Consider the following 17,134-nt stretch of genomic DNA (forward strand, 5'->3'; position numbering starts at 1 on the left):
AAGAAGATATATAAATGGCCAATAAGCATCATTTGTCATTAGGGAAATGCAAATCAAAAACAATGAAATACCACTTCACATCTGCCAGTTTGGCTGTAATGTAAGAAAGAAAAGAAAAGAAAACGAAAGGGGGTCAGGGAAAGAAGGAAGGAGGAAAAAGAGAGAGGGAGGGAGGGAAGGAAGAGCAAAGAAGGAAGGGAGGGAAGGAAGAAACAAAATAAGTGTTAATAAGAATGTTGGAATCCTCATGCATTGCTAATGGGAATGTAAAATGGAGCAGCTGCTATGGAATAGTTTGGTGGTTCCTTAAAAAGCTGAGCAAAAAAAATTACCATGTGACCCAGCCGTTTCAATCCTAGGTATATATATCGCAAAGAATTGAATACTGGGACACAAACAGATACCTGTGTGTTAGTGTTCATTGCAGAATATTTCACATTAGCCAAAAGGTGGAAATGACCCAGGTATCCATCGACAAAAGAACCCTTAAACAACGTGGGTTTGAACAGCGAGCATCCACTTAATACACGGAATTTTTTTTTTTCCAGTACATACATACTACAGTACTACACAGTCTACTCTTGGTTGAATCCACAGATACGAAGGGCTGACTGTAAAGTTATATGTGGATTTTTTTTTTACTGCCCTGGAGGGTCAGTGTCCCTAACCACCCCCACCACGTTGTTCAAGGGTCAACTGTATATACAGTGGAATATTATTCAGCCAGTTTTGATGTATGCTACAACATAGGTGAATTTTGAAAGTAATATTCTAAGTGAAATAAGACAGATATATAAAGACAAATACTGTATGATTTTACTTAAATACCTAGAATAGACAAATTGATAGAAACGAGAAATAGATTAAAGGTTACCAGGAGCTGGGGGGTGTAAGGAGAGAATGGGAAGCTATTGTATATTATAGTGTCTGTTTGGGGTGATGAAAAGTTATGGAAATGCATGGTGGTGATGGTTGTAAACATAGTAAAAATAATTAATACCACCAAGCTGTACACTTAAAAATGGTTAATGTGACAAATTTCATGTTATATATTTCACCACAATTTTTTAAAAAGCCCACCATTCTTTTTTTTAAATTACCCAACCCTCCCCTTTCAGTTTATCATTTATTTCTAAAATTCTTAAGTAGTTCATGGAAAAATATGCTTGCATAAGCAGGAGAGAGATTTTTTCCTTTGGGTTTACTTTTAAGATTTTATTTTTGTCATGTCTATCTAATGAGGATCTAACTAGTCATCTTGCTCAATCTTATAGTAAATATATTTATAAACTAGGGACCTCTAGATTTGTATGTTTTTCCACTTCAAACAATGAATAACTTAACTAATTGAATAGTAATTGCTTTTTTTAATTTATTTTTAAAATTTATTTATTTATTTTTGGCTGCATTGGGTCTTCATTGCTGCGCGCAGGCTTTCTCTAGTTGTGGCGAGCGTGGGCTACTCTTCATTGCAGCGTGCAGGCATCTCATTCAGGTGGCTTTTGTTGCGGAGCACGGGCTCTAGGCACGCGGGCTTCAGTAGTTGTAGCTCGTGGACTCTAGATCGCAGGCTCAGTAGCTTTGGCACATGGGCTTAGTTGCTCCATGGCATGTGGGATCTTCCCGGACCAGGGATCGAACCCATGTCCCCTGCATTGGCAGGTGGATTCTTAAACACTGCACCACCAGGGAAGTCCCATAGTAATTGCTTTTGATAATAGCTATTGATCAAGTAGCTATGATTTTACATTGTCATAAAAATAAAATACTATGGGGCTAGAGGTATATGGGAAATCTCTGTATCTTCTCAGTTTTGCTGTCAATCTAAAACTGCTCTAGAAAATAAAATCTATCTTTAAAAATTATTAAAATAAAATACTGTGCTTACATGGTAGTGCCACATTTGGAGAGCCTTGAGAACCTGCCTTTTTATTAAGCTGAACGTTGAGACAAAATTAGATCCTTGGTTGGACCAAAAGTTTTTTGGATCCTGCATCCTGCTCATTGTCAGCCCAGATGGACACACAGACCCTGAAGAGTCTCCATATGTTGAATTTGCCCTTTTGTTTCAACAGATCATCAGTGGAGACTGGAGAAAATATCAAGCTGTGCTTTTCTGGCATAAAATATGTAGTTTGCTACCCCCACCAATTACTAAATAACTTCCAGAAACTGATTTTTAGGCAGAATACCTATAGTGAAGTTTGCTGGAAATGCAGTTCTTAGTATTGTAGAAATGATTGGTGAGCACTTATCTTTTCATTCTCTAAATTTAACTTTTTTCTCATTCAGCCGTTTGGATAACTGTCAAATCTGTATTTCTTATACCAATACTTTTTTTCTCAAGGGTTTTTTTTCTGGGCTGTTGTAATATTTTCTGTCCTGGTTGCCTTGCTTCCGCTCTTGGCTTTACTGTAATCCATTCTCCACACTGCAACCAGAGCAGTCTTTCTAGAGTTGCACTGTTCAGTATGGTTGCCATTAACCATATGTGACTATTTAAATTAACATTATGGGGCTTACCTGGTGGCGCAGTGGTTAACAATATGCTGCCAATGCAGGGGACACCGGTTTGAGCCCTGGTCCGGGAAGATCCCACATGCCACAGAGCAACTAAGCCCATGCGCCACAACTACTGAGCCCATGTGCCACAGCTACTGAAGCCCATGCACCTAGAGCCCGTGCTCCACAACAAGAGAAGCCACTGCAATGAGAAGCCCGTGCACCACAACAAAAAGTAGACCCCGCTTGCCGCAATTAAAGAAAGCCCGCACACAGCAACGAAGACACAATGCAACCAAAAATAAATAAATAAATAAATTTTAAAAATTAACAATTAATTAACGTTAAAAATTTAAAGTCAGTCGTTAGTCACACTAGGCAGATTTCAGATACTCAGTAGCCACTTGTGGCTACCAAATTGAGCAGAGCAGGTATAGAACATTTCAGGAAATTCTATTAGATAGCATTGTTCTACAGCATAAATCAAGTAATCTCACTTTTGCAACCAAAATGACTTACCGTGGCCAGTAAGACCCTATAAAAATCTTTCTTTTCTCTACTTTCTCATCTCTCTTTATATAATCTGTTACTCAAAATACTCCAGACACATTGGCCTTCTTACTGTTCTTTGATTATGCCAGAATTTTTTTCCCTTTCTCAGGGCCTTTGCACTCAGTATTCCTTCTTTTTGGAACATGCTTCCCCCAGATCTGCACATGATTGCCTCTTCATCATTAAGTGTCAACTCAAATGTTACCTCTGCAAGAGAATTCTTCCCTGTCTACCCTAAGCCCTTCCTTTAAGAAGGCTTTGATCATATCACCCCGTTTTTATCATCTTCATAGCATTTATCTTTGTCTTACTTAATTGGTGTGTGTCTGCCTAATACACTTTTCCCCACTAGAATGAAGCTTTTTTTTTCTTCCAGCTTTATTGAGATATAATTGACGTATAGCACTGTGTAAGTTTAAGGTGATTTGACTTAGATACATTGTGAAATGATTATCACAAGTTTAGTGAGCATCTATCATCTCATATAGATACAAAATTAAAGAAATAGAAAAAAATTTTTTCCTTGTGAGGAAAATTCTTAAGATTTACTCTTAACAACTTTCATATATAACATACAGTAGTGTTAATTTATCATGTTATAAATTATATCCCTAGTACTTATTTATCTTATAACTGGAAGTTTGTACTTTTTGTCTGCCTTCATCCGATTCCCCCTCCCCCCACCTCTTAACCTTTGTTAATCACAAATCTGATCTCTTTTTCCATGAGTTTGTTTTTGATGTATAATTGACGTACAACACTATGTTAGTTCCTGTTACACAATGTAGTGATTAGATATTTCTATACAATGATCACCAGATAAGTCTAGTTACGATCTGTCACCATACAAAGATATTACAGTTATTGACTGTATTCCCCGTACTGCACATTTCGTACCTGTGACTCAGTTTATTTTGCAGCTGGAAGTTTGTACCTCTTGATCTCCCTCACCTATTTCTTTCCCTACCCTCTTCCCCTCTGAACCACTTGTTCATTCTCTTTGTCTGTAACTCTGTTTCTGTTTTGTTATGTTCATTTGTTTTGTTTTTTACATTCCACCTATAAGTGAAGTCATACAGTATTTGTCTTTCCCTGTCTGACTTATTGCACTTAGCATAATACCCTCTGGTTCCATCCATGTTGTCATAGATGGCAAGGTTTCATTCTTTTTTATGGCTAATATTCCATTGTGTGTATATACTACATCTTCTTTATCCATTATCTATTGATGGGCACTTAGGTAGCTTCCATGTTTTGGCTGATGTAAATAATGCCACAATGAGCATAGGGGTGCAAATATCTTTTCTAATTAGTATTTTTGTTTTCTTTCGGTAAATAGCCAGGATCTTTGCCCATTTTTTAATCGGGTTGTTTGTTTTGTTGATGTTGAGTTGTATGGGTTCTTTGTATATTTTGGATATTAACCCCTTACCAGATATATTGTTTGCAAGTATCCTCTCCCATTCAGTAGATGGCCTTTTTGGGTTCTTGATAGTTTTCCTTGCTGTGCAAAAGCTTTGTAGTTTGATGTGGTCCCATTTATTTACTTTTGATTTTGTTTCCCTTGCCTGAGGAGATATATCCAAAAAAAAAAAAATTACTAAGACTGATGTCAGAGAGCTTATTACTACCTATGTTTTCTTCTAGAAGTTTTATGGTTTCAGGACTTAACACTTAAGCCTTTAATCCATTTTGAATTTATTTTTTATGGTATAAGCAAGTAGTCCAGTTTGATTCTTTTGCATGTAGCTGTCCAGTTTTCTCAACACCATTTATTGAAGAGGCTGTCTTTCCCGCATTGTATAGTGCCTCCTTTATTAGAATGAAGCATGGTCATGGATTCTTTCTCTCCTGTTTACCACTATATCCCTTGCACCTAGAGAAATAGAAATGACTGGCACATATAGGTGTTCAGTCAATACTTGACTATGAGAGTCTCTGAAAACTTTATCATCTGAAGTACATATTTCTTTTTACTATAATATTTTACTAGATTTCACTTTTTTTTCATAGTGACAGGGATCATTGCAGACTGCTTGGTCATTAGATCAGCAGTTTGACTGTCAAGTGATATTGTCTCTTTATTCTGTATGAGTATACTTACTTTATCATGAAAAGTTGCCTGTATACAAAACATATTTTTTCTACTTTTGTGTTTCTGCTTTAAAATATAAATCTAATCAACTCACCATTCTAGAGTTGCCTGATAATTATATCTATTTCTTCTTTAAGTTGAAATTTTGTAATATGAAAGATACTCCATTCAGATTTATTTTGGCCGCACTGGGTCTTCGTTGCGGTGTGCAGATTCTTCTTCATTGCGGTGTGCGGGCTTCTCTGGTTGTGGCGTGTGCGCTCAGTAGTTGTGGTGCGCAGGCTCTCTGGTTGTGGCGCTTGGGCTCCAGAGCGCTCGGGCTCAGTAGTTGTGATGTGCGGGCTTAGTTACCCTGCGGCATGTGGAATCTTAGTTCCCCGACCAGGGATTGAGCCCATTTCCCCTGCATTGGAAGTCTGATTCTTAATCACTGGGCCACCAGGGAAGTCCCCAGAACTTTTTATTAACTTCAGTACTGTATTGTTTTATTTGAGGGTTTTAGTCTTTTCTAAAAGCAGATAACTGTATTGTGAGTGTTGGGAGGATACACAGTGGCATTGTTTAATATTTGCCACCTTATTGAATAGTACTGATAATTTAAAATTACTTTCTTTTAGAATAGACTGATGGCTGCCAAGTGGGGAGGGGAGTGGGAGAGGGATGGACTGGGAGTTTGGGATGAGCAGATGCAAACTGGTATATATAGAATGGATAAACAACAGGTCTTACTGTATAGCACAGGGAACTATATTCAGTATCCTGTGATTAAACCATAATGGAAAAGAATATGAAAAAGAATATATATATATGTATAACAGAGTCACTCTGCTGTACAGCAGTAATTAACACAACATTGTAAATCAGCTGGACTTCAATTTTTAAAAAAGTAAATTAAAAGTACTCTCTTTTTTCTCACTGTACAACAGAATGATAGACATCAGAAGATTGTTAGAGTGTTTCTCATATTGGGTCATTGATCTGTTAATATTTTTGGAATAGATATAAAAATTAGATTTTAAGTATCTGGGTTTTATTTAATACTCCTGAAGAATGCTTCCTAACCTCTTCATACTTGGTTTTCTTTTTTTAATACTTGGTTTTCTTTTAAATTACGTTTATATTTTGTTCCCTCTCAGGACTGAGCATTTTCAGAAAATTGTCATGATATATGGACATAATGTTTAGCATGATATATGGACATAATGTTTTAACCAACATTATAATAGATACATAAATATATGTCCAGTCCTCACTCTCTTCTCCTGTCTTGTATGGTCTATACAGATGTATAGTCTGTTGCTATCTTGACCTCATCCTGACCTAAAGCATTTTACTACTCTTAAATATCACTAGATAGCATGGTTTTGGGACTTCCCTGGTGGTCCAGTGGGTAAGATTCCGTGCTCCCAGTTCGGGGGGTCTGGGTTCGATCCTGGTTGGGGAACTAGATCCCACATGCATGCTGTAACTATGAGTTCGCATGGCACAACTAAGAGTCTGCATGCCGCAACTAAAGATCCCACGTGCCACAACTAAGACCCAGTGCAGCCTAAATAAGTAAATATTTTTTAAAAAAACAAAAAAACTAGATAGCATGGTTTTACAGATACTTTGTGTAAAGAATTCTGTATTTTTCCACCATAGAGGATAAAGGTTATAAAAGAAAGAACTGGCAGTACCACTATTTTCATTGAACTTATCTTACTGGAAAGATAAGTAAAAACAACTTTTATGAAGCAACATAAAATGAGTGGTAACTGATCAAGGGTTGCACGAATATACTAAAAAAAAGAATGGAAAGTAATGGTAGGTAATAGAATTTCATGTTGATTTTTATTGTCTTGTTTTCCAAATTTATTATAATGGAACTGCATTACTTTGGGATTTGGAACAAAAAGAATTAAGTGCTAGATGTAGCACATGGTAAGTGCACAAATACAGAAAATATTTAGAGAAGATAAGGAATCAAAGTTGGATGAGATAACCATAGGTAGCTTTCTGGAACGAGCATATACTTTTTTCTGTGCATTAGTCGGTCCCAGCTTCAGCCGGATGGTTGTTTTCCAGTGCTGCCTCATTTCTTCTGTCTCATGACCTTAACTCATTTGGGTGCTACATAATGATCAGTAAGAGGTTATCAGTTCTACCATGCTGGAAATAGCTGTCAGAAATAGAGTAATGTTATTTGTGCTTCTGCAGATTGCTTCATGTGCGAAATGGAAACTGCAAATATCATTTGGGTGAAGAAACATTTAAGTTAGCTCAGACATACATGGATAAACTCTCAAAACATGGCCAGCAAGCAAACAGAGCTGCGCTCTATGGAGAACTGTGTGCACTCCTATTTGCAAAAAGTCACTATGATGAGGTAAGTGTTTTGAAGAACATTTCATTGTGACCAGTATGTATCTATAAAACAAAAGATAAATCATATAATGTCATATTTGTTTTAATAGATCTCATTTTGACATATTAGGTTTACTTAAAGCAATATACATCTGTAATGGAATATTTTAAATTAGGCAAAAGGATTATTCTGTGAGATGGATTTTAAACTTACATATACAGTTTAGATCCTGTTTTTGTTTTTAATTTGACCAAATGTATCTCTGCCCAAATTATTTTGAGGGCATGCTCTGTTAAATGAACCTTTAATAGGTGCTTTTTTATTGGATGTTTAGCTCTGGGTGAACTCTCATAACTTGAAGGCATTTGTTTCAGTGGGAACCTAGATTTTATTTATACTTTATTGCATTGTTTTGCTTCTGTCTCTGCATTATGAGAAAGATAACCTCATTCTTGGCTTTATACTGTTAAATTAAGGCTTTGGTGCTAATGAATACATAGTTGAGAAGTGAGCTGTGTAAGCTTAACTCCTTTATTTATGGAAGAATATCATAATTACTTTATGCTGTCAGATAGCTGTCATTTAGCTTTCATATTTTAAAATTATCCCTATCTCAGTTTTTACCCTGTAGTACAAATACGTGTATGTTCCATATTTAAAAGAAAGTCACCATTAGAAGTGAAACTGGAGAATTCTAGAATAATTGTGAAGTGATGTTTACAATCCCAGTGCTAGGATCATCCTGCTTTTAATATCTAAGAGGTATCATCAAGGAATGCATTTGTTGAATCGTATGGTGAGAGTATAAGTTTTTTAAGGAACTGCCAAACTGTCTGTACCAGTATACATTCCCACCAGCAATGAATGAGAGCTCCTGCTGCTCCATATCCTTGCTAGCACTTGGTGTTGTCAGTGTTTTAGATTTTCGCCATTCTAATAGGCATGCCTCATTGTTTACATTAACTATTTTTGAAAACTTAACAATTCATTATAAGATGAATAAGTTCTGAGGATCTAACGTACAGTGTGGTGACTATAGTTAATACTGTATTGTGTATTTGAAATTTGCCAAGAGTAGATCTTAAGTGTGCTCATCACACACAAAAAAGGTAACAGTGTGAGGTGATGGATGTGTTAATTAGATTGGAATAATCATTTCACAGTGTATATGTATATCAAGTCATCATGAACTCCTTAAATATATACAGTTTTTATTTGTCAGTTATACGTCAATAAAGTTAGGGGGAAATTTTTTTAAGTCATTAAGTGTATGTGTTAAAATCTAAAATCCTTATCAGCATGCCTGCATTTTCTCAGGAGGTTTATGTAAGTTCTTCGGTTATTTTTGATTCTGATTCCTGTGTCTACTGAACTCGTTCTGTCGATGGATTATCTTGCCGCCCCTTTTATGCAGACTATTCCATAGCTTATTGACCCAGATATAGAATTTGGCCCCTTTCTATGATTTCCACACACAGCAAAAACAAAGAACCCCATTCACAGAGGGGCTTTGTGTGGATAGCCTTTACTAGAAATGAGAATGAAGTAAACAGCAACAGTTCAAGTATTAGAAACGCCTACCTTAAAAGTTCTTCTGGGAATTGCCTGGCGGTCCAGTCGTTAGGACTCAGTGCTTTCATTGCTGGGGCCCCGGGTTCAGTCCCTGATTGGGGAGCTAAGATCCCACAAGCCGCATGGTATGCCCAAAGGAAAAAAAATTCTTCAGGTGCCCCACCATCTTTTTATCTCTCTGCATATGTCCTCCTCATCTTGGCCATCTCTGTTTCCTCTTTCATTGTTTCTTTTCATCCTCGTTTTTCATACTGCCCTGCATCCTTCTTTCTGTTCTATAAAGTGAGTCATGTATTGCCATTTTTTACTCATGTACTCAGCTCCAGACCCACCTTAATATGTCCAGACTCACCGATGTATTCAGTGGAAGAAAAGTACCTTTTATTCACCAGTTTCCACTTTCTTTCTTTTTTTAAAAAATATTTATTTTTATTTATTTACTTATTTTGGCTGCACTGGGTCTTCATTGTGGCACTCAGGATCCTCGTTGCGGCGTGTTTAGTTGCGGCATGCAGGCTTCTTAGTTGCAGCGTGTGGACTCTTAGTTGCCTCATGTGGGATCTAGTTCCCCATCCAGGGATCGAACCCAGGGCTCCTGCATTGGGAGGGCAGAGTCTTACCCACTGGACCACCAGGGAAGTCCCACCAGTTTCCACTTTCTTTACTAGGCAGTTACTATTTAATTGACAGTTATTTTCTTTCTGAACATTTGAATTGGGGTGGCATACTGTGTCTTATTCATGATCTTTGTAACTCGCACATTCATGAGGAATATTTAAGTCTATAGATGTTTGTTGGATAATCTTGATAGTTTATAAATTTGTCGTATCTACAGAAACGTACACAAATCTTGAGGATATATCAATAGTTTGATGAATTATCACCATATTCTGTTATTAGTCCATGTAGGCTAGGTTATGCTAAGGAAGTATCAACCTCCAAACAGCACTGACTTGGAATAATAAAAGTTTATTTCTTGCTCATGCTACATCCCATCTTGGGATCTCTGTGGCTCTGCTTAACATCCCATCTATACTTTGATCAAAACCCTGTGTTGTGGAGCAGCCTGTATCTAGAACATTACCAGCCTTGAGCAGAGGCAGAAACATTATGGGGAAGGGATTATGGTTCTTAGAGCTTTCTCCCAGAAATGCCACGTTTCACCTCTGCTTATATTTTAATTAATATTTCGGCTAAAGGAACTCACATAACCATTCTCGTCTTTAATGTGGAAGGGAACTTTATCTTACCCCGAGGAGGGGCAGTAAATATTTTAAAAGCAGTATTACAACTTACCACAGATCTTACCTTCTTGTTCTGGAACAAAATCAACTTATTTAGTATCTTTACAAACAAATCAGGTTTTTTGGCCTAAATCGCATATATTTCCTTTTTGCATCAAAATTGCTTCTGAATAGCTACATCTTTTAGGTGGAATGGAAGAGATGGAAGCTTACAGAGGAAAACAAATGTTTACTTTCTAATATTTTCAATTTGTTTTCCCCACATTTTTTGTGATCCTTCATAATATTATTTTGTTTCTTTGAAGCAGTTCTTACTATCTAAAGTAATTTACTTTGCTTTTTTTCCCCACTAAGCACTAGGAGACGAAGGACATTTTCTGTTGTGCTCCCCAATAGATACCTATGTGCCAGCACATTGCCTAGTACTTAACCTCTCTGCACCTCGTTTTCCTATAATAATAGTATGTATCTCAAAGGGGTGTTGTGTCAATTAAATGTGTTAGTGCACATAAAGTGCTTAGAACAATAATTGGCACAAAGTAAGCACTCAACTAAACAAGCAATTAAGTTATAAAATAATAAGTGTTACAGTAGGGGAAGGAAAGTACAGGAAACCTAGTCTAGGGCTGAAACCTGAAGGACAACTTAGGTGGTTTAAGGGGTCGGAGGGCGGAGGGGAATGTATTTTAAGGCAGAGGGAAAGGTGTGTGCAAAGGCTTCTGGGACACAAAGAACATGCCTCTGATTTCCTGAATATGTGTCACATATCCAAAGAAAAATGTAACAAACTTACACTTTCAAGAAGACTCAGCCTCTGAGAGAAAATTTTAAGTGTAAATATTTTGTATGTGTTCTTATTCAAGTACTTGCAAGCTTGCAGGAAAAATTCATAATAATTTCATTAAATATTGTCAATTTGATATATCACAGGTTTTGCTCTTCTGTAAATATTTTTTAGGCATACAAATGGTGCATTGAGGCAATGAAAGAAATCACAACAGGCTTACCAGTCAAAGTCGTGGTGGATGTTTTAAGACAAGCTTCTAAGGTGAATATAATGTTGAAATTATTAAATGGATTATAGGATTTAGTAAGCTTTAAATTTGTGTAAATTAACCTACTATTTAACAAATTGGGTATTACATACTCATGGATAACAAAGTCAATTTTCTAAGTTTCTCTGCTCAGTTTTAGAAATCTGGCTTCTTTCTTAAACCTTTACAGCAACCTGAATTCCTTATGTCATGGTTGTATGGGCTTTTGTCACTTTTCTCCTAAAAGATAGCCTGGTATTAAATCTTTTAGTCACAGTATTGGCAGTGACACAGTGTGATAGCTTTTTTTTCTTGACTTGCTAGTCAATACTTATTTGATTTTTTCTCTAGTTTCTTCTTACTCTGTAAAAAAAAAAATGCATTAAGTCTTTGAAGCCATTTAGTAATATTTAAAAATTGCTGCTTTGGTACACTATGGCTTTGAAGCATTGATGTACCTTTCAGATATACTCTTTCTACCCAGAGGTTTTTCAGTTTTGAATATTCCATTTTGGTTGGTTTTACTTATAGAAATTTCAATTAGAAGAATTATTCTAAAATCATAGATTTAGAAGAGTTTAAGATTTCTGCGAAATTTATGAAATAAGTCAATTTAGAGCAAGTAAACAGCATAAATATTCAGGTTATTATTAGAGCTAGAAGAGACATTAATATGTTTTTAATTAATTTAAAACATTGAATATACATTTAATATAAAGACAGCTTAATATATATGCAAGATTTACATTTCTGTATGCAAATAATATTTACAGTTAAAGACTACTGGCTTTCTCATGAATCAAAATATTTTAAGAAGTAATAGGAATACTTGGAATTCTGTGCATTTAAAAGTTATTAGATGGAAAACTACAAAAGAGTTGTAAGCCACTGTAGAACTGGGACATAAATAAGTACCTTAGAAGATAATATGGTGAACCCTCCCCGCCTCTGTTTTAATAATATGTAAGGATGGGAATATACCAGCTTTTTAAGATAACTTCGTTATAACAGGTTTGTTTTGGGCATGACTATCAAAATTTTAAGTTGAGTAATTTCCCAGGATATGTACAGATCTGTTTATAATGGAATTTTCAAATGCTTGGAAGGAAAGAAATTACAAATAGAACCATTTATTTATGTTTGAAGATGCTTTTTTCAACCATTATAGTTTGACTATATCAATATAAGCCATACTTGTTTCAACACACTAATTAACTGTTTCAGAGTTATTTAACAATTTTTCACTTTATCTTTAGGCTTGTGTTGTAAAACGTGAATTTAAGAAGGCAGAACAGTTAATTAAGCATGCTGTGTATTTGGCACGGTAGGTGATTGTTATTAAAAATACCATTTCAAATTGTTTCTTTCTACTTTATATCCTAATAATTTTGTATCTTTTTATAGGGATCATTTTGGATCCAAACACCCAAAATATTCTGATACACTGCTAGATTATGGGTTCTACTTACTCAATGTAGATTTTTTTGTGGTATGCGGGCCTCCCTCTGCTGTGGCCTCTCCCGTTGCGGAGCACAGGCTCCGGACGCGCAGGCCCAGCGGCCATAGCTCACGGGCCCAGCCGCTCCGCGGCATGTGGGATCCTCCCAGACCGGGGCGCGAACCCGGTTCCCCTGCATCGGCAGGCGGACGCGCAACCACTGCGCCACCAGGGAAGCCCTATACCAGCTTTTTAAGATAACTTCGTTATAACAGGTTTGTTTTGGGCATGACTATCAAAATTTTAAGTTGAGTAATTTCCCAGGATATGTACAGATCTGTTTATAATGGAATTTTCAAATGCTTGGAAGGAAAGAAATTACAAATAGAACCATTTATTTATGTTTGAAGATGCTTTTTTCAACCATTATAGTTTGACTATATCAATATAAGCCATACTTGTTTCAACACACTAATTAACTGTTTCAGAGTTATTTAACAATTTTTCACTTTATCTTTAGGCTTGTGTTGTAAAACGTGAATTTAAGAAGGCAGAACAGTTAATTAAGCATGCTGTGTATTTGGCACGGTAGGTGATTGTTATTAAAAATACCATTTCAAATTGTTTCTTTCTACTTTATATCCTAATAATTTTGTATCTTTTTATAGGGATCATTTTGGATCCAAACACCCAAAATATTCTGATACACTGCTAGATTATGGGTTCTACTTACTCAATGTAGATAATATCTGTCAGTCTGTTGCAATTTATCAGGTATGTTAATAGTTACACTTTTTTTCTTTCAACCTAAATTGACTTGCTGACCTGTAATTTGTGATCTATAAACCACTATCTAAAAATAACTCTTTCTGAGCCCTTCCTCATATATAGTACTCCATTATTTTACTAAATAATACCTACAAGGCTTAAAACTTAATGTTTTAGGAATTAAAGAGAATCGTCCAGGAAAAAAGTTCGGGGGTTGTGGGTCAGTATTTAAGAGTAGTTTTCCATTTTTCATTTACCAAGATGATGGCTTGTCTTTGTTGTTGATTTAGCACAAATCATTATAGCTGCCTTTGTAGTAGCAAGGAGGCTTGTTAGCAATTATTTTAGGCCTTATCTCAGTCAGTCTCAGGAAAACGATGTGTTATGCCATCACTCTGGACAAGGTATCCTTGATTTTATAGTTTACTTCCGAAGAGGACATAGAGAAAAACACTAATGTAATTCCTAAGACATGTGAATGATTTTTATTATTAAGCCATTGCCTTTTAAGTCAAACTTACTCTTTAGAAAATCAGGCTGTAGGTGAATTTTATGTTCTGTTGTGATTTAAATACAGCAGGACTTTTTTCAAAACTGATGGGATTGAATATATAGAATATGTATTTAAATTACTAGGATGCTTAATTTAACTGGGTAGTGTCTTTTAAGGATTCACAGTATTACCAGTTATTCTCATGACTCTTTCAGGCAGCCCTTGACATTCGGCAGTCAGTGTTTGGTGGTAAAAATATCCATGTAGCAACAGCTCATGAAGACTTGGCTTATTCTTCTTATGTTCACCAGTATAGCTCTGGGAAATTTGACAATGCACTGTAAGTTCCACTTTCCTTTTCAGTGAGGGATTAAATACTGTTGGCTATATTTTGTTTTGTTTTTTCCTAATACAGTACTTTTCAGTGTATCTTATGGATTAAATTTATCCTCCTGGAACTTGAACAAGATACCTAAAATGTTCTTGAAGTCATTTAAAATCATATCAATTTATAAGCCATTTGTTTAGATCTTATGTGGTTTAATGTTGAGACATATATCTCCATATAGAATATGACTTATTATTATTATTTTTTTTTGGTATGCGGGCCTCTCACTGCTGTGGCCTCTCCCGTTGCGGAGCACAGCCTCCGGACGCGCAGGCTCATCGGCCATGGCTCACGGGCCCAGCCGCTCCGCGGCACGTGGGATCCTCCCGGACCCGGGCACGAACCCGCGTGCCCTGCACCGGCAGGCGGACTCCCAACCACTGCGCCACCAGCGAAGCCCTATGACTTATTTTTTAAGTGTCTCCTTCAGTAATTTTTCTTTGACTAATACAGTAGTGTCTGGTTAAATGACAGACTTAACCTAAAAACTTGCTCATAACATGCAGAAATACTGAATAATGTAACAATCATCTTTTTAAATGCATAACTGAGCTTGTAAGAGAGAAGAAATCCCCAAGGGCCAGTAATGGACTAAAATCCAAAAAGGGTAGGCATGAACTACAGTATGAGTGTTCTGGGGTGGAAGGGCTTAGAAGGCTTAGAAGTTTCTATAACCTTGGTTGAACAGCAATCCTGGGTTTAAGAGACAAGGCATTTAGCCCATAGGAAGCTGTGGCTTAGAGGTGAAGCCCTCACATGAAGCCAAGATCAAGGCTACACCCTCGGAGAAAGAGTAGACAAACTGCCCACTGGCAAGAGAGGTGACACGGAAATTTGTCCAACTTAAGTTGGGCCCTCAGTTGAAAAAAAAAAAAAGGAGCCTCATGGGGGAATTTATAATTTATAGATGTCTACGTTGTGTTTGGGCATCATGCATGCAGGAACCCCCAAACTGAGGAAAACATTAAGAAGCACTTTGGGACTGCTAGTTCTCCTGGGATGCTTTTCAGGAGAAAATGCAAAACTCTTGGAAGTAATTAACCTTCCGTCCAAGCCATACAGACTTCCCATAGATCTAGCTGTACCTGAGATGAACTCATCATAAAAAATATTTAGGGCTTCCCTGGTGGCGCAGTGGTTGAGAGTCCGCCTGCTGATGCAGGGGAAACGGGTTCGTGCCCCGGTCCGGGAAGATCCCACATGCCGCGGAGCGGCTGGGCCTGTGAGCCATGGCTGCTGAGCCTGCGCGTCCAGAGCCTGTGCTCTGCAACGGGAGAGGGCACAACAGTGGGAGAGGCGTGCGTACCAAAAAAAAAAAAAAATTTAAATAAGGGAACATTTCCCCCATGGGTGAGTCAGCAGACATAATGATCAAGATTAGAACACTAAAAATATCAGTTAACAGAACTTTATGGCTGATACTATAAAGTAAGGTTTCTTAGATGTTTCAAGATGTAAAATGCGTTGGCAAACTATGGCCTGAAGGCAAAATAAGGGTTTATTGGAACATAGCAATGCTCATGCACTCATGTATTGTTTATGGTTGCTTTTACGCTATAACAGCAGAGCTGAGTAGTTGGGACAGAGTGTAGCCACATAATCTGAGATATTTACTATATGGCCCTTTACAGAAAAAAAATGTGCTGATGCTGATATAAAAGAAGGAATCAGTAATATTTTGGAGGGAAGATGAAGAAAAAAAGGCAGATTTAAAAATAAAATAACTGAGGGAACTATACTCAGTATTTTGTAATAATGTATAAGGGAAAAAGAATCTGAAAAAAAATAGATATATATGTATGTATAGCTGAATCACTTGGCCATACACCTGAAACTAACACAACATTGTAAATCAACTATACTTCAATTTAAAAAATAAAAATAAAACAACTGATACATGCTACAGCATGAATGAACCTTTAAAACGTTGTGCTAAGTGAAAGCAGCCAGTTACAAAGGACCACATATTGTATAATTTCATTTATATGAACTATCTAGATACAAGCAAACACATAGAAACAGAAAGTAAGTTGGTGGTTGCCTAGGGCTGGTGGAGTTGGAGGAAAACGAAGTGACTCCTGAAGGGCACAAGGTTTCTTTCTGAGGTGATGAAAATATTCTGAAATTAATTGTGATGGGTACATAACTCTGTAATATACTAAAAACCTTCAATTGTACACTTTAAATGGGTGAATTGTGTTGGTATGAATTGTCTTAATAAGCACTTTTAGTATAAAAAACTATATAATAGCTGGAATTGGAAAATAGTCATTGACATTAAAACTCAGTAGACAAGTTAAACAGCAGATTAGACACAACTAAAGAGACAGTGAATTGGAAGACAGATCTGAGAAAATTAATGATTACCTGGAAGATGAGAATAGAAGGCATGGAGTTGTTTGAGAGGATCTGGCAGATAAAATAGACAAACAGCTTGCCTTCTGTTTGACGAGATGGGCCATGAACAAATAACCAAACATGTCAGGTGAGAATACATGCTATGAAGCAGAATAAAATAAGCTAAGAGTTTAAAGAGTGATGGTAGATTTTTTTAGGGTCTTTTTTATAGGCTGGTCTGGAAAGACTTCAGTGAGGGTAAGCCATGTGGATATTCAGGGGACAGCCATTACAGAGAGACAGTAAAGCGAGTGCAAGAGTCATAGGTGAGCACGTGCTTTACGTGTTCAGAAAACTGCAGTTC

General features: G+C 36.7%; 1 protein-coding gene across 1 annotated transcript in view; it reads left to right on the forward strand.

The window, feature by feature from the left end:
* APPBP2 (amyloid beta precursor protein binding protein 2) overlaps positions 1-17,134 on the forward strand; it is a 72,137-nt gene that overhangs the window by 43,415 nt on the left and 11,588 nt on the right. Inside the window, exons 5-9 of the mRNA XM_024127636.3 lie at positions 7,349-7,517; positions 11,271-11,360; positions 12,603-12,670; positions 13,453-13,558; positions 14,261-14,385. Coding sequence (XP_023983404.1) covers positions 7,349-7,517; positions 11,271-11,360; positions 12,603-12,670; positions 13,453-13,558; positions 14,261-14,385 — 558 coding nt within the window. The remainder of the gene's footprint in view (positions 1-7,348; positions 7,518-11,270; positions 11,361-12,602; positions 12,671-13,452; positions 13,559-14,260; positions 14,386-17,134) is intronic.

The sequence above is a fragment of the Physeter macrocephalus genome, chromosome 14 (assembly GCF_002837175.3).
Source record: "Physeter macrocephalus isolate SW-GA chromosome 14, ASM283717v5, whole genome shotgun sequence".
NCBI classification, from domain to species: Eukaryota; Metazoa; Chordata; class Mammalia; order Artiodactyla; family Physeteridae; genus Physeter; species Physeter macrocephalus.